Source organism: Lissotriton helveticus, chromosome 7 (assembly GCF_964261635.1).
Source record: "Lissotriton helveticus chromosome 7, aLisHel1.1, whole genome shotgun sequence".
In the NCBI taxonomy this organism is placed as follows: Eukaryota; Metazoa; Chordata; class Amphibia; order Caudata; family Salamandridae; genus Lissotriton; species Lissotriton helveticus.
In genome coordinates this window covers 18,920,816-18,948,227 of record NC_136068.1, presented here as the reverse complement: position 1 = coordinate 18,948,227, position 27,412 = coordinate 18,920,816, and the positions used below count along the sequence as shown (strand labels likewise).

Sequence of the window (27,412 nt, the reverse complement as noted above, 5' to 3'; positions counted from 1 at the left end):
ATCAAGTAAACAGTCAATTACACTGCTACTAAATCCTCCATCCAAATATTTATTTATATATATCCACTCATTCTTCAATGTAAATTGCTATATATATAATGCATATTTAAATAACGAAGCAAACCACATTCACTGGATGATGTCATCAGTGATGTCATTTGAGATGTCATCAGTGATGTCACTGACCATGTCATGAATGATCTAATATGTGACATCATCAGCAGTGGATTGCGGGTGCGCGAAATATAGTTAGTACAACTAACTATATAGGAGCAATTTCATTGGTTTTGTATGAGTAAAATGTCCAGCTAACTATAACACCACTAAAACTTATAGTTTTTTGAGTGAATTTCAAAGGTTTTTTAAAAACTAATTACTAACTATATAACTCCTGAAACCTATGGTTTTTTCAGTGGCCGCGACCTGTGTGCTGACGTCAGGAGCGCGGGGAGGAGCGGCGTCCAGGAACACGAGTGACCTGCAGTTGGGTTTCCAGAAGCGGCAGGCCCCGCTCGCTGGTTAACCACTTGTACGTGCCCCTGCAAGCATGTCCAAATTTCCGCCAGCTGCTGCCTAAAAGCCACCTCATGCTTTCATTAACCCGGTAGTCCGCCTGAGCCGCGAGCGCGTCCATCGCCTCGCCGCGCGCTCCATCCCCGAGTGCCCATTCCCCTTCCCCACCCATTGCTCTCAGCCCTGATCCCAGCTGGGATGCTCTCAGCTAATGATCCCTGATATGACATCCCTCTTATTATAAACAACAGTGAAACAAAGAGAGGGAGGGAGGGGAGATGAGCAAGATCGACAGGGCTACTCTCAGCGTCCGACTCGATCTCTCTGGATTTGCTACTGTGGCCTACATTAGCAGGCAAGCTGGCGTTAGGTATCAGAGCGGCCGAGCTTTGATTGGAGAAATCTCTGCAATAGGATTATTAAAGGAGAATTTGTGCGCGTATTTGATGACACACGGTCCGGAGCCCGGGTCTAAATTTAGAAGTTAAATAAAGTAAAAGCTAAAAAAACAAGCATTTACAATGCAACGGTTTCGCCTTTGGAAAACTTAGAGCTATTGGCAATGTAAATGACAATGCCATTTATTTATCTGTTTTCAAAACCAACACAAATACAAATTTTGTCATTTACAGTACCAATAGCTCTAAGTTTTCCAAAGGCGAAACCGTTGCATTGTAAATTACAGTGGGGTAAACAACAATGTATATTAAGAACAAAAATGCAATTGCGCAATTATCGTTACATGTATTTATCACTCCACCAACATAACTCATGATACATTGAAACTGTCACACATTAGGACATTCTCACACAGTGGGCTATATGCTTTCTGTCTTTCAAACATGATGGTGCAGTAGCAGTCAAGATGAATGTATTACCCTAAACAGTTGTTTTTTTCTGAATGTTGATATTTCAGGCTGTAGGCACCTTTCACGTCCCATGAAAAATTACTAAATCTAAACTAATGTTAGTGATAGATTAGTTACCCACATAAGCAGAACTTGCTAGGTTTAAAGAACCAGATTGTGAAAATATTGAAGGCAGGACCGATTTCACTTACATAATTGCCAAACAAGGCCCACCAAACCTAGGAGGCAGTCAGTATTCATACTAATAAACACGTGTGCAATCTGAACACTGCAGCTCCTTATAAATGGCTCACATGACTTGCATGGCAAAATTTGAAATTTCGCACAACAGAATAAATGCACCTAAATCCGCCGTGTAAAACTGTATTTAAGCAAAAGAAAATACGCTGCAAATATCTGGAACACTCATAAGTAAGATACAGTACACCAATTTCCAATATGCACTCTTGTGGCGTGACCGACGAAAATTTAAGTAAGCGCTCGAGATCACACAATGCAGCCAGATAAAAAAAAAGCCGGCATGAAAAGCGAAATCTCTAGGTCTCCGGGCAGAAAATATGCTGCCTCACCATCTCTCTTAAAAGTAATGATAGAGTTGTTAAAAGCGCCTCAATTCTTCTTTGGAACTGTGTTCGCGATATCATCTGTGTTTTGACAGTTCTGTTAGCTTTGGCCAAAACGGTGAAAGCTATTTATGGAACCTGGTAAATACTCATCTCCCAGGATGTGGTATTTACCACATGCCCTAATTACCACCAATTATGAGTTTTCCTCATTAAAATAAGGAATGACGTGAAATCGGGGCTTTCTATAATTTCATACCAAATTCTGCATATCTCGGAGTTCACCCCACATTTTCAACTAGTACGCTGCAACAGAGCTGGCCTCCCCGAAGAAATGCACTTGTGCTGTAAATACCACATCTCATAATTCCGATCACTACGTAAACTGGTATTTACACAGTAATGGGAATCTATTCCATAACTTGTAAACAGTGCCCTAGGCTCACTCAGAATTCTGCACCTGAAAATACCTAGTCATCTCTCAGAGCCTTACTCTTAGTAATATAGGGACTCACTAAGAGCTAAACAACCGCTAACAACCAGAATTATACAGAATTCTGCTCTTGATAATGCACAAAACCATCCACTACTTTGCACATGATAAAACATAGGCTTAATCAGAGCAGATCCATGAGAATAACCACATTCACTGAGATTTGTTCTGAAAATACTCAAGCTAGATCACAGCTGTGCTGCTGAGAATACACAGCACCAGACAATGCTGTCCAGAGATGACATCCAATAGGACAAATGCTTTCCTCAGAAAATTTCAGAATAAGAGATCTTTAATGCATTAGGTAAATACTGCACCCCAGAGTATCGGTACTTACCAGAGTGCTAAATGCTTCATTACATTCTGGGCCATTTGTTTTTGGGCCCTTTTGCACCCCATCTAGATTAGTTATTTTTTATTTTAACCTTGGAAGAGATAGCGCACGCATACGTCATCGTGGACTGGGGGAGATGCACCGGGGAGTGGGAGTAGAGGAGCAATCGAGGCACTTGAGGGGCGGAGGCACGAGGAACAAAGAGGACGGCCGACTCGTTTGCTGCAGACAGGGTCTCTGCAAAGTGTCACCTTTCATCTCTTTCCCTCGCAGGTCTCGTGCATGGTTTCGTGAGGCAGGTCACGTGAACGTGGGCTGTGTGGCATCTCTTCTTGAGAGGCTAAATAGGAGTGGCAATATCCTCTTCGAAAGACAATTGTCTGGTATAGGCATTGCTGGCTGAAGTTTTGGGATACATTTGCAATATTTTTTGCCTCTGATCGCCGCTCTTGCATGGTTTCGAGGACAGGCTCGCGGAGTTTTCAGTCCAATGGTCTTATATTTTGGAGCTGGTGAGGATGGAGCCAAAGAACTGTGTGCTTTATTTTTGGTACCAAGGTCCAATGTCGGTTCCGAGGCTGATTTTCTGGAGGTGAAGGTCCCTGCTGTAGGCTGATGTCTTGGCACCAAGCCAGAGGGTGGGCATCCAAATAAGTGTCGGTGCGCACCATGCCTTTGTGCAGTGGCAACTTGTGAGCCGTTTTATCAGCCAGAGCAGATTTTTGGGGCTTTGAGTCAGGGGTAGGTGTACTCGTGGTCGGACGCTTTTTTGAAAGACCCTAGGCTGGCTCGATCTTGTTCTGTCTCTGACTAGGATTGAGATTAGTGGATGAAGGCGGAGTCCTGCTCGGCTGCAGAGACTGCTGCTTCTTCCCCGTCTGGCTGGCCAAAGATGTTTGGTGTGCTGTCAGTGTCTACGCTTCATCGGTTCCAAGGAGTTTTCTTAGGCTGGAATGACCAGCAGGACTAACCGGTATCTTCCAGAGAGTCAGGCAAGAGGCATACGTTACAGACTGAGGTTTGACCAGTGTAAAGATAGTTCAAATGGCACTTCAGACAGAAGCGGAACGGAGTGCATTCCTTCAGCAGCTCATTTTCCTGTTAGAGTTGTTAGATGTCAAGAGTTGTTAGATGTCAAAAAGGGCCCAGCCAGGCGTGGCCCCATAGGCCGTCAATAAGAGTCCAAGGACCTGACATGCAAAACTGTTCTTGTGCTCAGAACGCAGAAGTGACTACACGATCAAGATAATACCGTTGAGTTAGAAGATCTATAGACAAACAGAAAGGAGCCCAAAACTATCTCAAACCTGAGAGTGAGATTACATCCGAACCGGTCAGCAAAAAGAAACAAGTCAGGTCCCAGGCCGCGCTGTGATTGGCTGACGTCACGGGGGTGTCCCGGCCGGCAGCCAATCACAGCGCGGCCCGGGGAATGACGTCACGGGGTTTCCCGGGCCGGTAGCCAATGACAGCGCGGCCCGGGACAAAGGGGCGGGGCTTAAAAAAAGCCAGAGAAACGCCCCCGAATCGCGGTTTCTCGAGAAAGCGCGATTGACAGCCTCTGTCTCCCAATGGCTAGCCTCCATTTATGGAGCTAGCCAATGAGAGGCAGAGGCGGGTCATCGATCACATATACATCTCAAGAGGTTTTGCTAGCGCATGCGTACTTCGTACGCATTGGCTAGGCAAAACCTAAAAAGGGCTCTCGTTCCTCGCTCTCTGCCCACATCCGCCTTTTAAGGCGCACGTTTCCCGCCCCCTCCAAAGGTGGCAGAAAGATAATCCCTCTGTGGCTCTGCTGTGATGTACAGGGAGGGTCAAGGACATGCCAGCTGGATACCGCTGTGAATTATTTAGGAGCATTCGCATTTAGATGCTAATGATAAATCTGCAGAATGCTTTTTACCCGTAAAAGGGATGCGTCACTGGAATCATACAATTGTTTTCTCTCACACAAACAGACAACATTAATCTCCAGGCTCCCACAGTAGTGTGCGCACATTTATCAGAAGCATGCTACAGTGCAGGTAGTTGAAATCTGCAAAGCAGTGTGGAGATTCAAGGTGGCCTCACTCTCTGGGAATCTTGGTCACTGAGCAGTCCCCTTCTTACACCCCTTTGCCTTTCATGAATTATAGGAAGGCCCATTGGAGTTATGTGACTGTGGGGCTGCAGGGCTTTTCGCATAATTGTATATTTGCCGCATTTGGCGCATAATCCATCCATCATTGCCTCATAATCTGCAGAGTTTAACAAAAAAAGTTTCTAGCTCAGTTGAAAAGTTAGAAAAAACACAGCGACATGTTGCCGCGCGGTGGAAAGACCTTCGCAAAGATTGACTGGTCACCTTTCTATAACTTATTGCTATATTTGGGTGTTAAACTGGAAGTAAAGAGGTACAACTAATGCACAGACAGTGCTATCAAGTTTAAAAATGTCAAAATCTATATACTACTATTATAAAGGAAGAACTTTGCACCTTTGAGGCAGGTAAACTCGGGAACCACAGCGCCAATCCACACACCCGATACATCATTGTAATCGTCAGGGTGTGCAGATGGACATAGGCTATATAAAGTATAAAAATATGCGTTATTTAAAAAATTAACATAAAAAAAGTAGTCCCTTCGAAGTAGCGCCGGCCGCGACCTGCGTGCTGACGTCAGGAGCGCAGGGAGTAGCGGTGTCCAGGAACGCGAGGAGGAGCGGCGGACATGGTGCGGGGGAGGAGCGGTGACGAACGGCGGTGAGGACCGGCGGACAGGCGGGAGGAGCGGTAAGCGGTGAGGAGCGGCGGAGCGGTGAAATGAGGAGGAGCGGCGGCTTAGGTAAGGCTCCGGGCAGGCGGGGGTCAGGGTGGGCGGGGGTCGGGGCAGGCGGGGGACGGGGTGGGCGGGGCTCCGGGCTGCTGCACAATGTGCGGTGAAATGAGGAGCGCGGGGGAGGGGCGGCGGCTGAGGTAAGGCTCCGGGCAGGCGGGGGACGGGGCGGTGGGGGCCCGGGCTGCTGCACAATGTCGGGGCGGGCGGGGGGCCGGGCTGCTGCACAATGTCAGGGTGGGCGGGGGTCGGGGAGGCCTGATTGCTCCCGGACAAGGTCGGGACGGGCTGCTAGTATGTATATATATATATATATTCTATTACTGTGACTACACGGAGGAGCTACGATGACTTCATCGACGGATCCATGGCCCGGCTGAGAACGGATACAAGCGTCTAGGGGACCCGGGAAGGGTTCAAACTTTCACTTGCACAGCTTTTGCCATAAGAATATTCCTCGCCCACACGCTCAGGGCCCTACTTGGGACACAAGGACTGGGTGGAATCACTTACCTGCATGTCGTGGACAGGGCATGCTGGTACCTGTAGTCAGCCGACGCTGCTGCGGTGCTGTTCGTGAATCCAACCCCGCCCACCTGAACAGCCAATCCAGGCGGGACAGAAGGACATTAAATAAAGACTCTTCTGGCGATTTCAAACTGTAGCTGGGGCTGGCATCTGAGGAAGGTATTGCACCGAAACGCGTCATGCTAGCAGCTCCATGAAAATAAAGACCCTTCCCATACTCCCCTGCTGTGTCTCTCCGGTTCTTTTACTCTAAAGAATCTTTCGTGGCATTTACTTTGCACGCCAGTCCTGAGGCGTGCTGTGAGAGACCCGCTTCATTCAGAGGAAAGTGCAAACAGGACAACAGCTTCGGCATTCTTTTCTTCCAAGTTATTGGAACGCACTGACCCGCTGCACCCACTCTCAGCCTCTGTGCTTCTATTACTGTGACTACACGGAGGAGCTGCGATGACTTCATCGACGGATCCATGGCCCGGCTGAGAACGGATACATGCAGCTGAAGCGTCTACGGGACCCGGGAAGGGTTCAAACTTTCACTTGCACAGCTTTTGCCATAAGAATATTCCTCGCCCACACGCTCAGGGCCCTACTTGGGACACAAGGACTGGGTGGAATCACTTACCTGCATGTCGTGGACAGGGCATGCTGGTACCTGTAGTCAGCCGACGCTGCTGCGGTGCTGTTCGTGAATCCAACCCCGCCCACCTGAACAGCCAATCCAGGCGGGACAGAAGGACATTAAATAAAGACTCTTCTGGCGATTTCAAACTGTAGCTGGGGCTGGCATCTGAGGAAGGTATTGCACCGAAACGCGTCATGCTAGCAGCTCCATGAAAATAAAGACCCTTCCCATACTCCCCTGCTGTGTCTCTCCGGTTCTTTTACTCTAAAGAATCTTTCGTGGCATATATATATATATATATATATATATATATATATATATATATATTCTCTGAAAAAACAGGTTACAGGGACGTTAGGTTCAGTTTCACACCCACAACACCATAGAAATTCAGCAGTTTATTGAATTCCTTTACCATCTAAGGCCGGGAGAGCTAGTGGAGGTCAAGCAGTATTATTATCGGTGTCCTCTCCCTTGACCCTAAAGAAAACCCTTACAACTCTCAGTATTACCAGTTCCTATTCTTCTTTGTCAAAGGAAAGCAGAATATTGTAGGGATCAATAGCCATGTGTAGGTAGGCTGTGTGTGCCGCCTTCCCCAAAATACATTTTAATTTACCCCCCGGAACCTGGCCCACCCGGGCTCTCAACTAGAAACAAGGAAGGGAGACTGCCCTTTTTTCCCAATATTCTGAAAATGTGCTGATCCACTGCGAAATTGCTGCAAAATGTAAAAAATAGCAGCCTTTTTGTCCCTCGCGGGGTCCCTGGGAGACCCCACCACCAGGGTTAGGGGGTCAGGGTATTCCTACCCTGCCCCCTTCTTGTTTGTTTTACCTTTTTGTTTGGGACTCAGCTGAGTCCAATCCCCAAAATGCCTGCCAACACTTCCTGGTTGAACTGCTGATGGCCAATCAGATCGCAGAATGAGATCTGTTGCATTCACGAAGGCTCCATGCCTCTAGATATGCAAATTCGTTTTTTTCTCGAATATCTTGAAAAAACTGAATGGATTCACACAAAATCACAAACGTCTCTCTTTCTGTACCAAGATCTAGCTTTCCGCCAAATTTGGTGTTATCCATTCCGAGACATTTGGGCTGTAGTCATGTCTAAAATCCATATGGGAAATTGTGTGGGGGAAATGCATTTTGAGAACCCCCCTTTTTCTCGCCCGCTTGAGGAATCACCCTTAAATTTTCCGATAGCAGCTGAAGTGACTGGTAAACTAGTTTTGGAGATTTCATGAAGATTCGTCAAGGAGCATCAAACTGGAGACCGTTAGCTGGTAATATATTCACTGAAAAAAACAAATGTTACAGTGACGTTATAGTTAGAAAATAAATGTTAATAAACCTTAGAAAGCTACTTAAAAACAAAGGTTACATGGAAGTTATATTTAGGTTGAAAATGTACACAGACAAAGCAATAGAAATTGAGCAGTTATATTTATCTCAAGTAACGATAACTTGCACCCCCACGGTATTCTTATCAATAATTTCACAGCAAATTTGGCTATGATATTATTAAATATGTCATAGAAGATGTAATGAGTGGTGTAATATGTTGGGTAATTAGCAGTGAAATTACACAACAGTAACTTTCAGTGGGCAGTGCGCATAGATGAAATTGCTCTAGCCTGATTAGATGATGACCACAGAGAATTCTTGGTGCAGCCAATTTTCCAGACAGAAAAAATGTCAGTGTTTAAATGTCTACCAGGTGGCAAAGCGCAGGGGCTTGATGGCCTGCTAGGGAGTTCCATAATTAATAGGATACAATCCTGGCTACACACATGCTGACAATATTTGAGGACACACACAAAAAGTGCGTCCGCTGCATCTTTGCCACTTAAAATTCCTCTTCTTATACTGGGCAATGACTTAGCACTGTGAATCATGCTATTCACTCTTGTACATTTATTAGGTGCTTATATTACTGGTGCAGCTGTCCTACCAGATGTGATGAAAGTGTTTGACTTCGAACTTAGAATGGGAATTCTTACATAGAATATTCAAAAGGAAGTTTATGCGCAATTATTCTTTGATTGGATCATGTTATATGCTAACTCTAAAGAGTGTGTGTGTGTTAGCGAAATAGTGTTCAACCCAATGAATATAATGGGAAATGTCATTTACCCCACATGTGAAATCACGCACGCCATTACAACACAGAAATTATAAAGACTGCATTGGTGCATCGCATGCCATTACAACGCACGCCGTTACAACGACTTGCAGTAGGGGGCAGAAGTGTTGGATTTTAAATCTAACACCTTCCCTACTGTTGCACGGACTGGAGTTGGCATAGTTAATAACGCTATTCCAGCATCCAGCGCCCCTCTACAGCAAGTCGTTGTAATGACTTGCTGCACAACGCTGAGACCGCTTATAATGGCCGCCCAACGCTGATTACGAGCACTGAATGCTGTGAATGCCGGGCGCTGGTTGCTCTGACGCTCGGAGCATTGCCGCTGTTCGCTGCTGCCGCTATCCCACGGACAATTCCTGGCGGCTGCGAGTTTCGAGTTTTAAGTTTTGGTTTCGGCGCGGTGAGTGGCGCCCGCGCTGAGCCTGCTTTCTCTCTGCCCTGCCCTGCCTCGCCATACCCTGCATACCTGCATGCTCCTGAGCCTCCCCGAACAGACTAGAGCGGGAGCACGGACAGGTGGAACAGAGCGGGCAACCCACAACACATAGCGGGGGTCCATCAGGGTTCTACAGGCGAATTACAGGAGAGTCATAGGTGGGGCACAGTGAGCATCATGAATATATGCGCAACAACACCGGCGAATACCTGCTGCTGCTGCTGCTGTTTCTGTGAAAAGTGCTAAAAACACAAAGGAAACACTAAGGAAAGTTTATGAAAATTTGACTGAACTTACCGGAGCGGCGAGACGACCGCCTGCGGGCCTTTGAACCTTGGCCTGCACCTCACATCCTGCATCGTAGCGCTATGCCAGCGTTGCTTCTGCCTGCCTGCTCACCCCCTGCCGCCGTAAGATTTCCATCTGTAACACGGCCTCCGAGAGGGGTGAGCTTGAACTACACCACCCAGAGGCACCCACGGCCGGAAGCCGCACAGAGCACTAGCGCGCCAGGAGGCGCTTAAATCCACGGGTCATTTCCCGCATCGCGGGCTAAGCTCGGGCAAAGGGCGGGCTGTCTGTGGCCGTCCGAGGCCGGGCTGGGCAACAGATCTTGGTCCTCGCTGCTGAAACTGATCCCCTGGAAGTGAGACTTTTAGTATATTAATTCATTTTTGGGATTTTGATTTTATCCTAAGATATGTAAAATACTGTGCCTACAGGAGAGTAAGCAGACCATAGTATATAAGTATCTGGTAATTCATGATAGCCTTTATTTTTTTTTAGATAAATAACTTTGTGGTTTTAATCATAAAATATCAACCATGTCTAAACATAAAGCTGATAAGACTCCCACTGCTGTAGCCACATTAGATAGCTACTTGGTGAAAGTGGTTAATACAATTAACAGTGATAAAAGAGCGTCATTAGGGCGGGGGAGTTCTCCTGGTACTACCCCAATTTCACCTATCCTAGCGGGCGCCCCAATATTATCTGATAGTTGTGGCCCGGGAAACCAGGCGGTTGTATCTGTGGACGTTCTGGTTCATGCGGAAAATGTTCAGGACATCTCAGCCATATCAAATAATGATATTCACGATACCTCAAACAATGGTATAAAGGACCAGTGTTTATCCCCCCCAGAACATCCAGGGCTGTAAGGGCATGTAGGAAGACCCAAGCCAAACGAGGGGGAAACCGTAGTAAAAAAGACTAGAGACACCACCGAAACGCCCACTGGGGGAATCTGAGCCGGTAGGAAGCAAAGGCTCATGTAACATTAATGTTGATCAATTAAACCTTCTAGCCAGTATCATTGATGCAAAGCTAGAAGAGCTCATTAAACCCCTAGTGTCCAAACTTGATACCATTTCTGCTGAAGTTAAAAGACTAGGAGACCTTATGGAGACACATCTGACACGGACTGAAAGACCTAAATGTGGTGTTAAGGGTATAGTGGAAATAAATCAGGGCATTATCAAAGATGTTTCCAAGCCACCTAGTAATAGACTAACTGAAACTGAACGTGTTATGCCTGACCCGACTCCATTGATTGATTGATGCTTTATTTCGATATGCACATATCATAAAAGCAGTACAAAAAGATAAAAACAGCATGTCGAAATAGGTAAGACTGTACAAATGGAATGATAATTAAAACACGGTATGTCAGCATAAATTAACTAAAAAAGAATTAAATTGATATGGACAGTCTTCTAAGTCTTATCAACCAAGCCCATTTTAAAAATTTTGCAACAGCACAAACAATAGGAGGGGCTGTATTGGTTAAAAGAATCCGGAGGGCAACAGAGTGCAGACGAGTCCCCAGTTCTCTGCAAATGGGGGCAAGCCAACGTGATCTGGGGCGACCATAGTCCGGGCATTCAAAAAGGAAGTGTGGCACCGTCTCTGGTTTGTCCGGACAAGAGGCACAAAAACGTGAGGTGGGCTGGGCTTTATTCCACCTTGAACAGAGATCCGCCAAGGGCAAGGTTCCTAGCCGAAATTTTATGAACAAGGACCTATCCATAGCAACTGTTATGATATCCATATATGGCTCATACAAGACAACGTCTTTGAACAACAGGAAAGCTGCGGTGGTTTTGCAATGCTGCTGGCTACTAGAACGCTTCACGTCAACCCACTCCCAGAAAAGTTTTTTTAAAATCTTCTTTGGTGGAGCGGAGTGACTATGCCAGCAAGAGGCCAAACCCAATTCCCCTAAAAGATGTTTTATGTCCTTCAGCCATTTGATGCTACTCCAACCATCAGCATGCATTACTTCTGCCAGCCCATTGGCATACGATTGTAGCTCCGGGACCCTCCACAAGCGTGCCCAGAGCAGAAGGGGACGAAGCCGAGCCTGGTCCCTTATGGCTTTACAGCCCGTGTCCAAGAGCATTGGGATGGTCGGGCTGCTCGATGGAATAGCAAGAAGATCCTTGATAAATTTATTTTCGGCCTTGCTCAGTGAGTCGACTTTGCCCAAGCCCCACAGTTCCGATCCATAGAGAGAAGCAGGGACTGCACGAGCTTTGTAAATCTCCAGTATGGGTGCAACACAATGTTTTGAGGAGTTATTGTACTCTTTAAGAAGGGCGCCCCCCACCCTTTTGTGGGCCAGAGTCATTTTATCGATGTGGGCAGTCCAGCTCATTGCATCATTCAGACGGATCCCCAGATAATCAAATTCCGCCACTCTTTCTAGAGGTATGGAGATCAGAATTGGAGGGGGACCAAGTTTGCGGGATGGGTGCATGACTAGGTACTTGGTCTTGTCTATGTTAATGACGAGGCCTTTAGTGGTACAGAAATCCTGGAAGCGGTTCAGCAAAGACTGTAAACCTTGGGGGGTTTTGGAGATGAGGAGGGTGTCGTCGGCGAACAACAGAGTTGGAATTTTTACTCCACCCAGGCTGGGAGCATCTGTTGGTTCGCCCAGTAGGTGATCTACCACCCCGTTAATATAGAGGGAGAATAAGGTAGGGGCCAAAACACAGCCCTGTCTTACTCCCCTCTCGACCCTGATTTTATCGGTCTTTTCCCCATTCAGCCCCCATCTAACCTGGGCATAGGTGTTGGTGTGCAGGTTAATGAGGAGGTTCAGTAGGTACGGGGGCATCCCTAAACCATGAAGCACCCTCCAAAGTTCCTCCCTTGGTACCAGGTCAAAGGCAGTCTTAAGGTCAATAAAGGCCAAATAGAGACTGCCTTTGCCCAGCACCACCACCTTCCAGTGTAGCAACAAAAGCCTAAAGGCCTGTTCAATAGTTCCTGTACCTGAACGGAACCCAGCCTGCATGTCGGACAGAATGTGATTGTCGTCCACCCATTGAGTAATTCTCCCCAAGATGGTTTTCCCGGCCAATTTCTGGCTGGAGTCTATTAGGCTTATAGGCCTATAGTTCCCGGGTAAATACCGACTGCCCTTTTTAAAGATGGGGACCACCTCCGCACCTCTCCAGGAGTCAGGCACAAGCCCTCCCCCCATGATTGCATTGAGAAGTGCAGAGATTAAAGCCCCCCATTCTTCCGGGTAGGCACGGAGGATGTCCCCCGGCAGGCCATCCGGGCCAGCTGCTTTCAAGGGGACCAAGGTTTTGATCTGCTTTGTTACATCTAGGGGGGAAAACAGATCCAGGTCACGGTCTAGAGTAAAGGCTGGGATTTTAAAGTGATCATTAAGGGGGCCTTCAACAGGAGAGTAAAGATTTTGGAAATGGGAGAGCCAAGTCTGGGCGTTAATCGCACAAGTCCTCCGGGAATCGTCGGGACGATTCCTTTTGCCCACCATGTCCCAAAAACCTTTAGCATCTTTCCCTCGGCTGGCAGCCAGGAGGTCCTGCCAGAAGTTATCCTCCCATTCCATCCTAGCATTTTTCTGGCAGAGTGTGTAGTGTCTCCTGGCCTCCCTAGTCCTAAGTGGCAATTTGGACTTAACTGCCTCGATAAGAAGTGATTTCGCCTCCCTACACTTTTGGTTGTACCAGCCCTGACCCGGTCGTAGGCTGGGTTTCCTTCCGCTCGGGTGGGCTGGGACTACAAAGAGGTCGCCAATGGCCTGAATTATGGCACAAAACCTAGGTGTCACCTCCATCAGCCCTTCCTCTTGGCAGTCAAGATTGGCCAGGGCTGAGACCAGAAGCTGCCTAATCGCAGAGGTTTTCTCCTCCGAAAGAGCCAGCTTCGCCCACTTTATCCTTCGCCCACAGTTCGTGACCACTGACAGGTCTGGAGCGGGGTTACACGGAGAACCACTCACGGTGCTGTTGACGCACCTGTGGGAGAGGGTGAGGGACAGGAGATTGTGATCACTCTCCACAGAAGGTAAAACTACCATGTCCTCCACCATGTCCCACAGGTGTATGTCAAGGAGGAAATAATCAATTCGTGACGTGTGTCCTGGCCTGTTATAGGTGTGCGCCCCTACTTTGTCGGACCTGGTTCTGCCATTGGCAGCTCTAAGCCCAAACTCCATAACTAAGGAGTTGATCTGGAGGGCCACTTCTGTCCACTTTTTGACAGGGCCAAGCTCGAGGGGAGGAATCCCCCACCCATTATCAAGTTCCTCCTGATCTGCTAGGATGTCCAGATCGAGAGGCTCGAAAGTGCAGTTCAGAGCACCTGCCAACAGTGTACAAAACCTGTATGGAGATGAGCGGAGTTGCGCTTCCAAGCAAGCTATAACTGGGGATTCTCTTCCCCCCTTAGTGCCACGGGCATAGATGTTAAAAATGTTTAGAATGACTCTGCCCTGGGGGTTTCTAAGCAAAATATTTAGGAGGTCAGGGCAGTTAGTGTCCTTCTCCTCCACCCTACAATTAAGTTCGGTGGCTACCCAGATTAGCAAACCGCCAGAGGGGCGGCCCCTACCAGTTACGCTTTCTGCTGCCGGCAAAAAGTGGGTGGAATAACCCGCCTTGTGAAGGGGCACCCGACTCCAGGTTTCCTGGAACAGGCAAATGGAGTATTGCCCCACACGCTCGCTCCAATCCGGCAACGCCAACTTCCTTTCGAGGCCCGCAACATTCCAGCTGAAAACCCTAATCTGGGGGTCCGTTACAGCTGCAATGCTACAATCCTCGAAAGGGGGTGACAAGTCCGCAGAACCCACATCGAGGGGACCAGGCGGAGAATTGTGGGAAACCCCAGTCTCCCCCTTCCCCTCTACAGACTCGGCCGTAGCCAGAGTCTGCAGTGGGGAGGAGGAGCCATTGGATCTGTGGTATGGTGTTGACCCAGCGACAAAGCCTGGGGCCACAACATCCTCCCCCGGATCATAACTGAGTCAACAACTCCCAGGTCCCCAGTTTGGTATCACTGGAGCTGGGCATAGCTGCCGAGAAAGAACTCCCGGGGTCAGAAGGCCATGGGCAGTGTTTTCCATCAAAAATTGGCCCCCTGGGCTGCCAATGAAGGAGGGTTGTCCAAGGTGGATGGAGGGGGTGGTCCTAATAGACCGTGGATAAAAGAATGTTAGATCGACAATGTCGATACCCGAACCAGCCGTGGGTTGGCCTTGGGAGCATATAAATTGGGCAACCCTAGCATCTTGGAAATTTACAACCACACAATCCCCTTCAAACGATTTTTCCCCATGTCCAATCCAACCCACCCTGCGTACACCAAGAATAATTCCATCCACTCCCGCAGGCAAGGGCCTGTTGGCTTTCAACCAGTGGATGACCTTATTCTTTAGTGCCTGATGGTTTTCCCGCTGGGTACTCCCAATGGGGGGGACTTTCGTAAGGATGACAACATACGGGTGGCACTCAGGGGGGAGGTTAACTGGGGGGCACTTGCGTCTACTGTTCTGAGGAGGACCCAAAGGGAGCCGATTTGTAGGTGGGACGGGAATAGATGCAACCTTAGGAGTTGATGCAACACCACCAGTTGCATCAGATATAACAACCCCAGGTTGCGAAATAGGGCCCGTCCCTCCCTTCTTGTGTTGCCTTGGGGCCTGGGTAGCCACCGGGGATATTGCTGCTGGGGGAAGGGTAGCATGCACGTGGGCAACACAAGTTGGAGCCTTCGGCTTTACCTGTCTAAGACCGACCTTTGGAGCAGCCAAGATCGTATTCCCAGGTGCAGGGTGCTTGGGCGGCTGCATCAGTTGGTCTCCCTGGGGGGGTCTCACTGGGACCTCTATCCTGTTGGACTCATCTAACCTATCAGTCCTATCCTTACTGGGCTTTGGCTGGTGCTTGAGAAGGGTCTTTAGGGCAAAGAAATTGTCCCTAGTAGCCTGCTCAAAGCAGTCAAGCCTTTCCCCCAACCTCTTGACCTGGTCTATAAGTGGCAACACAAGAGACTTGACCATCTTCTCAAACGCCTCCATAGAGTGACCCACGTTGTCATGAACAGGTGTTAGTGTGGCCAACAAGATGGGTGGTACTGTATCAGTAACAGCCGGAGCGCTAATGGCTGGCCCTGTAGATACTGGTCCGGCGTTGCTCTGGGGGGGAGGACCCCTCAGGGGCGGGTACCTGGGATGGTTAGTGGTCTTAGATGGGCAACCCTTTCTAGTGTAATTTGCCCTTTTCCCCTTCCTTTTGATAGGCTCCTGGATGGGTTGCTTTTTGGTCAGAGCTTGTGGGACAGTAGCAGGAACCTCAGGGCAGTGTAGGGACTGTATGCCAGGTGAGCCTACTAAAGAGAGCTCATTGCATGGATCCACACGCACTGCACATGGGCTCGTACTGTGGACACCAACCAGTGAGCTATCGAACCCCTCTAAACCACCCATTGGAGGTGCAATAAGGGAATCCCCAGGTAAATCCCCAAGCAAAGGTGCAGGGGAAGTAGGATTTAGAGGGGACAACACTATTGCTGGCGATGGACTTTTAGCAAGTGGGAAGTCAAGTGAAAGGCGCCGTTCAGATATGGCAAGTTCATTGTCTATGACAGCCGCCACCCTTGTCAGAAATTTGTCCATAGAGCCAAACATAGCACCCCCGGGGGCACTCTCCCCGCAACCCCTCAAGGCCTTACCAGAGCGTGTTGACATGCTGAGATGCGGTACCACAGATTGAAACCGGTACGGTAGATGGAAATGGGGTGGCCCTGCCCTGCCTCCTCCTGCCCCGGACGGCCACAGACGGTCCCGCCCTTGTCCCGGGCTTCTCCCGGTCGCTCCCGCGAAGCGGAGGTCCTACCCTCCTTAAGATGCTGCTACTGTGTGTTGATTTGGTGATAGGCGGGGGGGCGTGGCCAGCGGGGAGAGCAGCCCAGGTGTTCCTGGTTGGGCGCGCAGGGGCTCCTGGTCGCTGGAGTCCCCTGCCTAGCTCGCAACCCCGCTAGCACACTTGCCTGACCCCGCGCTCCTCCTCAGCTCCTCTATGCAGCCCCCAGGCAGATGACGCGCTGCGGGACCCGCGGAGCGGGTCCGGCGAGTCGTAGCGCCGAGTACAGGAAGAATGGAGGGAGAAGGGTCCGCTGGGCAACAGGTCAGCAGGTCCGCCGTACTCCTCTAACAGGTAACGGTCTCAATGCAGAGTGACTCCATTAATCTGCCCAAATAAGCAGAGTACTGTAGCTCGAGAGAGTATTCCTACTGTAAGAGAAAGAAGGAATAATCGCTCCACCAACCTGCCACCTGATTGTGCCCCATATGTGGTTGTCTTGACTAACGTCCCCTCCCCTGGAAAGTCATTCAACCCAGCCCCAACAGGAAACCCACAATTCACTTAAAAACAAGACAGTTTCGTGGCTGAATAAGCAATGTGGCTTTCCGATAAATTTTTCTGACCAAATCCTATCTACGAGAAGGGCGAATTGGATAGGCCAGTCTAGAAAGACCTATAGGGGCGATTGCGTTATAGTCAATTTTAAGCATCTCCAACATGTAGCTACCGTCTTGCTAAGGGCAGCTTCACTAGCCTATGCTGAGAATAGTGTTTGCGTACGCCCATTAGGCTACTTTTATAGCCAATTTATTAACGTATCCTCCAATAATGATAAAAGTAGACACTATAGTCCCCATTTACCTGTACAATACCCTGGCCTTGAAAGTCACATGCAGAATAGATACCAAGCCCTAAGTTCGTTGGATTCTAACGACTGACTTGCCGAGGGGCGTGGGTTATCTGCAGTGGCAATTTCAGTAAGCCCAGAGATTGAATTAAATAACATACATCTAGATCTGGAGCAAATCAGCCGGGGGAACGATATGAGATCAACAGATGTGGGAGTATATTAACGGGGAACGCAATGGCGGGGATTAGTGCTATGGTAACAGCAGCCACAGCTGTCCATACTATAACGCACACCAATGTTATTAAAATTGTAAGTTAGAATCTTCCTGGACTTAAGTCCAAGGGGAAAGTTTTGGGTTGGAACGACTTTATTAACAGCTATGATATACTCTGCTTTCAGGAAACTTGGTGTAGGGAGGAAGTAAATTATGATGGTTATGTCTCGTACAGTTTGTTGGCACAAGGTTCTACCTCGGGGAGAACCAAGGGGGGTCTCCTGATTTTAGTCTCCATCAGGCGACAGATTACAGTGAAAAGGTATTGGTGTGTGGGAGCGCATGTACAGATCCTCTGGCTAATTGCGGACCAGGGACGTAATGTACTACTGGTTCATTATTATAATAATTTGTTTGATAATTCCAGGTCGACTGTAGTCCACAATTTGGCCAGCGCTATTGATAATTTCTTTACTGAATTTAATGTTGTTTTTGATTTTATCTGGGTGGGTGATTTTAACCTACCTTTGTGTGAACTGTCTACCCAAAAAGTTTGTGGGGTCCTTAATAATGATGGCGTGGATGATTTACATTTTAGACATAACAGTTATGGCGAAATATTGAATAAGTTCATGGGATGTCATGACCTGGAAATTTTTGACTTTGTTAAAGACGAATCTGGTCAGACAATCCCTACTTTTAAAAACAGGCAGAGTAGCTCTGTTATAGACCACGTGATTGTTTCAACTAACATCACCTCTCACTGTGCTTCTCCTAGGATAGAGGTCAGCTCTTTAAGCGACCACAATTATATTGTACCTTATGGGGGAGTAGCACTGTCAAAGTAGGTACTGTACTTACTAACGTAGAGCCTTGTAGACCAAATGGTGTAAGGCTTAGATGGATAGGGGAGAAAGCTAGTGAAATACTACACTATTGTCGGTGAGAGCCTGACAGATATTACCATCATATTGGATCACGGCACCGACAACGAGCGGGTTTTAGCTGCTTTTAATTCTATCAATAAATCTATTAATGCTAGGTTCACTAAACCTAAAAATGCCCATTGTAGAAATGGTCGGGGCTGGTTTGACCACGCCTGTACTAGCCTATTAAATAAGTTAAAACAGGCTCTTGTAAAAAAGCCTAGGGACACAGACCATATCATCAAAATAAGGTCAGACTACAAGCATGCTCTGAAAAGGAGAAAGCGAGAATTACAGCAGCAGGCCTGGGATTCACTCAACCAGGCCGCAGAGCTAGCTGATAACACCCTGTTTTGGGCAACAGTAAACTCAGCCTTCCTCAAAGAGGATACTATACCTGAATTAACATCTAATGTCTCTAGTGAGGGTTGGGTTACCCATTTTTCTCAGATTTTTGGTTCTGTTAACAGTGATGCTAGTAGCATTTATGACTGGCCTGTTATCTCACTGGACATTACTGTTCAAGAGGTTGAATCCGGTATTGGAGCTAGTAAGGGGGGCAAGGCTCAGGGACCCGACGGGGTGCCGATTGATGTATATAAAGCCGCCCCAAAGATGTGGAGCCCTGTGTTGACCAAAGTGTTTAATGCCGCTGTGTGTGCAGAGGCGCCAAATACATGGGGGGAATCCATTATAATCCCAATATTTAAAAAGGGCAGTCGGGCAGATGCAAAGAATTATCGCCCAATCTCTCTCCTTGACTCGTCAGTTAAGATCATGAGCCGAGTCATGTTGGTTCGATTAGAAGAGTGGGCTGAGCAAGAAGGCATTCTGGCAGACAGCCAGTATGGATTTAGGAAGGGACAGGGTACACTTGACCAGTGTATTAACCTTGAACTATTGATTGATAAATATACTGAAGCAAAGGAGGGCTCATTATATCTTTGCTTCGCCGATCTAAGTAGTGCCTTTGATATGGTGGACCATTCAATACTATGGCCAACATTGTTACATCTTGGAGCGCCGGAGGGTATAATCTTCTTTCTTGCCAGGTTATACAGAAAGTTAAAAACCTGTGTGCGCTACGGCACCAAAGGTGAATGCACCCCTAAATTCAGTGTTAAGCGAGGGATAAGGCAGGGGTGTGTACTAGCCCCCCTTCTTTTTATACTGTTTATTAACGAAATAGATACTATTTTAAAAACCGTAAACGCAGATGCACCCAAGATTAAAGGCGTTTCTGTTCCAGTGTTACTGTATGCTGATGACGCTGTCCTGCTCTCTAGAACTCCTATTGGACTACAGCGTCTGATGGACAGCTTTTCTACCTTTATTAGGGATAGGAAACTGTCCATTAACAAGGGGAAAACGCATACCATGGTCTATGGACACAGAAATAAAGCTTCTAAGGCCTTTTTTATCGAGGGCAATAAGGTGCAAGATGTAGGTAAATTCTGTTACCTTGGCATTACTTTCTCAAAGGACTGGAAGTGGACTAACAAATTCACGAATATTAGCAATAAAATGGCTAAAAATGCCCATGGTGTTTTTAGATTTGCGGCAAAAATCGGGGATAGACTTACTAAGGACATGGTCCATATCTATCAAGCTATATGTGTCACCATTGCTATGTAAGGAGCGGGAGTATGGGGACATACCTATGACCATAAGCTACAGGTGGAAGAAAATACCTTCCTAAAAAAGCTTTTATGCCTACCGACCTCTGCTCCTACTGAGTTCATACACCGGGAACTTGATATTAACTACCTAGCTGATGTCTTATCCGTGAGGCCACTTATGATTTGGCGGTCAATTTGGCTACAGGATGAGAAGTTGTTTAATAGATCAGTTATTTAGGACTGTTTATCGTTGGATAAATATTGTAATATTTCCCTTGGATAAGATATGTAGCTGATTGTTTCTTAGAAATATTTAGTTTAAATGTACTGACTGACCCGGGTGCCGCTTCTATGATCCCAAAAGCCGAGCTGAAAGCAACTTTTATGGCACATCAGGCTGGGAAACGGGGGTCAACAAACGCATTCCTGTCCACAGTCATGTTCTATAGTAAATATAAAATCAATGAAGGTTTTCCCAGATATTTAAGTTTGGTGACAAGACCTTCCCATAAGTTTGTGCTAACAAGACTGAGGTTTGGAGTAGCACATCATTTAGTGGCCCAGCCGAGTATTAAGAAACATCCAACTGGGCCGTGCCAGTGTGACGGCATCACCAAACAAAGCACCTTTCACTTTTTATTGATCTGCAAATTGTAAATGAATTTTAGGATTGCCTACTTGAAGTCCCTGTTTGTTAAACATGGTGTATGTACAGTGTATCAGTCTATGAGTCTGTTATTTAATCTGGAAACTGCTGATATCTGTTTTTTTACTGCTACTTTTTTAAATCAGTCTATTAGGGCACGTGAAAGTATGTTTTTTTAAGTATCATGTGTGTTTTTTAATTCTTAATTGTAATAATGTTTTACCTGTTTTTTATTACATGTGTTGTGCTTTTATGGTCATCTTGTATGTACCGAATAAAGCTTCATGATTTGAATTGAATTGACTTGCTTTGTAATGCTATCCGTAGTAACAGCGTTGTTGTTGTACTGACCGCGTTGTAATGGCATGTGTTCTAAATGCATACTTTATAATGTGGTCTGTTCGAATATAATGTGTGGCACCAGACAATTGTGTCCATTGCCACCTTCTATTTGCCATAGCGGTGGAGTCCCTAGCATGTCACCTTCGATAGCACCACTCACACTGTGCATTAAACTACACACACTTCAAGCTAATTACATTGCTGTCAGAGGATGATATGGTAGTTTGGTTTGAAGACTCACAGAATATCAACTTTGGTGATCTTTCATGCCTCTGTCCATTGGAGTTAATAGGTAGATTTCTCTATCATGTCTGTAACAGATGAGTGCACACCCGCTTACCCAATAAAATGGTATGTAGATTTAGTGACATATTAAATGGTTTATGTTGCTCGGAATATAGATACCATATTAAAATAAAATAATGGCGTACTCCCATCCAGACTAGAGCCCCAGGTGGAAAGATGTTCTTCTTTTCCACTCTCCCATCCAAGCAGGAGTGGGTTACTGAAAATGCCTATGCCACTGAATATTGCACTACCGTTACTTAAGCATTTGTTTATTTCTCCCAGATCTTTAATGATAAAACTAGCCTAGATGGGTAGGAATCGCAGGAGTAAGTGGGAAGATATTACACTACCATAGGAGCGGGGTGTTTGCAGCACCTGATTTTGGGTTGTATGTTCTCTCAGGCTCAGCACATCCACCTCATATAGCTATCTAAAAAGACCATGTGGCGCTAATGCTATTCCAGACCATGCAATGACATGATGCTCCAGCTTCAAAAAGAAGTCACTTTCCCTGCTTAGAAACTTGAGGCATTAATTATAATGGGGTATCCCAGTGACCCTCAGAACCTGGGTCCTAAAAATAAACATAAATAGTGGTTCTGTCGGGTAAGGAGCAGAACCACTATTTTTGTTTATCATATAGAAACTTGAGGCTGCAGTGACAAGTGTACATCCAGGGACCAATGGACATTGAACTGAAGTAGGCTGGGTTTACTGCTGCAGGCACACAAGCTCGTTGTCCCCTAATAATAGAACATACATTATACCCTTTACATTCCTCCACAGGTGTGCTCAGCCTAAAGAATCGGTGTCTATGAGAGGATTGTCTTCAGTTCTAGATGTGGAAATACAGAGGGGACTTTTTTATCCTGGTTTGGTCATGTCTAGCAAATTAACAACTTATGGCGGTGGGTAACAGCTACTTTATTTAGAATAAACTGGAACCCACTGAGATTTGTCAAAATGTGCCTTCTAGTCAGCCGATAGTCTTGGCGCTCGGCACTGGTGTACTGGAACGAGCTATACTATTGTTGCTTCTCTACTCCTCCCATCCTAAGGATATCGGGGGCCCTCTGAGCACGTATTTATTGCATAACTTGGTTACCTAAGTATTAAGTAAAGTGTAAATGCTATTTTGCTGGCAGTATACAAAGGGCATTGCTCGATGCTGCACAACTTTATTCATTTGTTTTCCCTATGCTGTGATTGCACTGTGCAATGCTTTAGTTGTCGATGACTGTAGATATAACTTCGTGTATACTCAGTATACTCAGATTCCGCATCGAAACACCGCATCCCTTTGCATATGTTCTAACGGATCGCTGTACTATTGTATGATTGATTACTGCATGTATATTTTGTCAATAAAAGCAAGTTAGTATTGTTGTTGCATTTTGCTTGCAACTTAAATCTCACACCTTAATTTCAGAACCTTGTCCCTACTGTGTGTTTTCCTTCGTATTTCTTTCTTCTCTGCTTCTGTCTGGGCATGGGACTGTGCCAGGAGCACAGCCATCCTATCTGGGAGGAGTAGAGGTTCCTTAGTTACCTTGTACACTTTGTAGAGCTGTGGTTCCTTGGGCTGCACTGATGTCTCTTGTGCTCCTGGAGTGACCTCTCAGGACTGAAAGTGGGATACTATGGTTAGTGTAGGGTTATCCCTGCGTTTGGTGGTACAGCTTGAAGAAGGGAAACTATGTGTGACTAGTGATTTGTGCATCAAATATCTGATTTCTCTCCTTCCCTTCCAGCCTGGCTTGGTATCTGGGTGCAGCAGACGGTGGGGAAGGAGCCCATGGTGCAAAAGGTCACTGCCATTGCGGGAGATACGGCCACTCTTATTACCACGGAACCTAAAGATATATTCTCAGTTAACTGGTTCAAAGGGACAGAATCTAATAAGACGCAACAGATTATCGTGTACCTCGCCTCAACTGGAAAACAGACCCCTGGTCCCAAGCACACTGGCCGGGAGTCGGTACTACCGAATGGTTCCTTACGGATCACAGACCTGCGAACAAGTGACACCGGTAACTACGTGGTGGTTACAGCACTGATGAATGGGGTACAGATGACAGATCCCCCCTCGCTGTTGACGGTCCAGGGTAAGTGGCAGAGATCTCTCTTACAGCAGACTGTGTACTTCTTCTGGGCTGGGTTCAGGGAAACAGACGGCATCCACATTTCCTGTACGTACATGTTCTTTTTCTTAAGACCCCCTGTCAGGTGTAATAATTACAATGTCACAAGTTGAGAGTATCTTGAGTAGCCTTTAGAATTGATAGAAAACTTTTACTATTACAGGTTTTGAAACTGCAGTCTGTCCATTGGGTCAATATTAATTTATATGTTATGTTTCAAAACTAATATAACTCGCAGAAATGTCTCCTACTTGTACGTTCTGTAGAGAGAAGGACCTCATTGCAGAAGGTGCACTGAATGCGATAATGTAGGGGAGTGCTACCACATTAACAAAGTGGTATGAAGGCCGCACATTAGTGCAGCTCTGCTGATCGGGCCATAATCCTGCAAATATTCTGCCTCTCTACGTGACATCCATTGAAAATTTGCTGCAGCTGTGACTTCCCTACCTGTGAGCTGCTTGTTGATGTCCTGGCGGTGAAGATCGGTGGAAGATAAGCGCTCCAGGCATCGCATGGGCGTAAAATCCGTTCCGTTCGTGGAATTTGCGGATTTTCTGCAATTTTCCGGTCCGCGAAATTGCTGAAAAATCCGCGAAATCGCGTTCGGTCGGATTTTCAAAAACTGAAGTACATGAAGCACTTTCAGGGTTACAGCAAGTGCCCAAGTTGAAGCTAATTGTGGGTGTGAGCCCCCGTGGAGCCCTCTCAGTGTGAAAATCATTTGTGCTCAATTGCCTGGGAGCCCTCTGGGTGTGAGCACACATTGTGCTAAGTGTCCCCCTGCCCCCAGTACATATATACCCATACCGCACAGCACCATTATGCTCTTGCACCATGAAGTCTGGTGCCTGGATGCTCCTGATCCGTGTAGGTGGTACCACCGTCTGGTGCAGTCAAAATATAAAGTCATAACTTGCTACAAGGCACCAATAAACACGTGTCCCCCCTGGCACCGGTATGCGCATGTACCAGGCGTGGAGCACCCGCATGCCACTGCACCCTACTGACAAGTGCCAGCATATGCCTGTACGGGGCAGTTTAGTATGAGATGGGACATTGTCCAGCAGCAGCAGCTGCATGTGCCTGAACCCACTGAGCAGGATCAGAATGGCTTTGTACCAACACGCGCAGCAGAGCTATCTTGGACATCTGAAGGATTCTAGGAGTTTCCCGAGCGCCATCCCCGTGTAGCTCCTGTGACCAGGAGGCTGCTTTCTCCTCATCTGCTGCTCTGCTCCGTCTCTGACCCTTTATTAACAAGATGCATGTGAACTCGCATAGAAACCCCGCCCGTTTGGCCCCATCCACCACACACTAGCAGTATGAAATGTCTTCCCGCCCGTCCCCACTATAATGGCCAGCTCGCTCAAGGGACCTCGGCGCCTTTTGGCGCGCTGGCAAAGTTACATGCACACGTGGTCACATATTTGTGCAAATGGCACAAAAATGCGCGAGTTCGCGGGAAAATTCGCTGACTTTTTTTGCAATTTCGCACGAATTCGCGGACCGCGAATTCACAAATTTCGTCCATACTTACCGGTGCTAGCTCGCGCTGCCTTCATGAAATGGCGGCCCGGGGTCCATGACAACTGAGGCGGCAAAGGACGCTGTGTTGCTAAGCTCTAGCCATGGCTGATATTGGGCGAAGAGCCTGTGGTGAATATCGGTGCTGGGGAGCGGCACGGTGAGGCGGACCCGCTGGGTGTAATTGCAGCTGAGGTGTGAAGGTCGGCGTTGGCCTCGCTGCCTTTGTACGAGCTGTCTGGCGCTGGTGCTTTGTGATCGAAGGCTGCAGGAGGGAGAGCGGTAGGTGCGGAGTGCATGGGCGGACTGTCGGAGCTGGCGCAGCGGGTGAGCGCCGGCTCACGGAAATTCACGCTGTGGGCTGCACGCACATAGGTAGAGGAGCCCTGGGGATGACCTCAGCCTGCCATTTTATATAACGGACGGCAGGTAATGGCGGAAGGCGCGCGAAGGCTGATGTGGACATAGAGGTGGGGAGCTCAGTAAGCGGCTGCACAGCACATCACCGCCTGACGCTTGAAGCCTCAGATATACCCAGTGAGTGTTGGCTTTGATTGTTAATGTGGATGATACTGAAGTGTGCTGGATTTGTACATTTGCTCTGGGGAACCCATATATGCGTGCCATTTTCACAGAGACTCTAAAAGTGGCACTGGAAGATAGTGGAGGGGGGCAAGATGGCCGCTGGAGCATTGTAGGGAATAGTCGCATTACACTCCCTCTCCGGGGCTGACTGCTAACGTTAGTACTGGACCAAGAATGCAGTAAATTGGGAATATGTGGATAGCGTATTGGCTGCTCCTGAGGTTCTGGGAAAAGGCACAGAGGAAACGCTGGGCAGGACCCCCAAGCTCGAAGTTATCAACAATGTCAGCACGCTCTAAGGAAGGTAACGGACTGGGGGCCATCCCGAAGACTTCACAGTCAGGCAGAAAAAGCACCCCCGCATTGAGTGCCACACAGAAAGCACAGCAGCGGAAGATCGAGCGAGAGAGAAAAGCTGAGTTAAAAGCGCAGAGTGGCGCGGAAAAAAGCATTTTGTTACATGGGGAGAAAGGAAGGTCAGCAGCGGAAAAAGAGCGCGCAGATACTAAACAGAACGTCAAAACCCCTAACCTGCTGATCAAGGAGAAGGAGACATCACTGAGACAGCCTACCTTGTCAGAGACTTTCACACGGAAACCCCTGGCGGCTCAGACCGGCGGTCCTGACGGAGATGTTAGGCCGGGACTCGTGTCCACCCTGGAGAGGCAAACAGAGGAGAAGGCAGCCGGAGATACAGGACACACAAGGATCGAGGAGAAGGCAGCAGAGCGAGGCGGGGTCCCGCCGGGCTGCAACAGCGCGGGCTCAGCGGGGCAGACACCCTACGCGGAAGGCTGTACTGGGGTTGCTGAGCAACCAGTGGAATACGCAGGAGCGTGCATGCCCAGGCCAGAAGAGGAAAGAACGCTGGGAGAGACAGACCCAGCCAAAGAGGTGGGGGCTGCTGTAGCGGCTCCTGGTGCAGCTCGGTACATGGAGGGAACAAAAATCCCAGGCTCAAAAGGTAATGGCAATGGTTATGGGGGATTAACGTTAAAGGAGATTGAAGGCATGAATAATAATGCCTCAATGTTGGACGCACTGCTGCAAGTAGAGGCTGAGATAAGCAGCAATCTGAGGCCAAATACGAACTGGGGAAGTGAGATGAGCATAGACTCACATAAAGAACGAGAAGGGGACAAATTCTTTTCTGTAAATGAAGGCTCAACCTCATCAAGTGCTGAGGAATTAGGGACCTCTGAGATATCATCGGAGGAAGAGGAAAGTACTGAATCTGACACATTAAGTACACAGAAAAAGAAAAAATCGGCCTCAAAACGCAATGTAAATGCTAAATCGAATAAAAAGCTACTGTGGGACTATTCTGCCACTACAGGCCTTTTTCAAGAGGGGATGCAAGGGCCTCAAGGGTCGCTGGGGGCACAAGAAAGAGACATGGCGAGTGAGGAGGATAATCTAAGAGAGCAACCCACCCTGAGCCTACTAGTCAATATGCTAAAACAAATCCAGGGGGAAGCCAGGGCGGAGAGCCGCAGAGCTAGACACGATACAAAAAAAATACAGGCCTCCATCAGGAAGATGAACAAAAAGTATGAGGAAGTGGAGGGGAGAGTGGAATTGGTAGAGGAAAGGACAGGAAGATTGGAGGACGAGGCAACTGAGTGGCTTAAATTTAAGAGGGATCAGACAAAAATAATGGAAGACCTGCAATGGAAAATGGAGGACTCTGAAAATCGTCAGAGACGGAACAATGTAAGACTTTTGGGCCTGGAGGAAGGAGTGGAAGGGCAGGACGCAAGGGGGTACGTGATCAGGCTTCTAAAGGGTGCCTTCCCTGAGGCTAGGTGGAGATGGGAAG

The 27,412-nt window shown here is 47.6% G+C and overlaps 1 protein-coding gene across 3 annotated transcripts in view; it reads left to right on the top strand.

The window, feature by feature from the left end:
- LOC144767946 (cell adhesion molecule CEACAM8-like) overlaps window positions 1-27,412 on the top strand; it is a 425,529-nt gene that overhangs the window by 27,773 nt on the left and 370,344 nt on the right. For all 3 annotated transcript variants that reach the window (XR_013598389.1, XM_078651293.1, XM_078651292.1), the window contains exon 2: window positions 23,092-23,445. Coding sequence is in view for 2 of the 3 variants with exons in the window: in XM_078651293.1 (XP_078507419.1) it covers window positions 23,092-23,445 (354 nt within the window). In the remaining variant the exon portion in view is untranslated. The remainder of the gene's footprint in view (window positions 1-23,091; window positions 23,446-27,412) is intronic.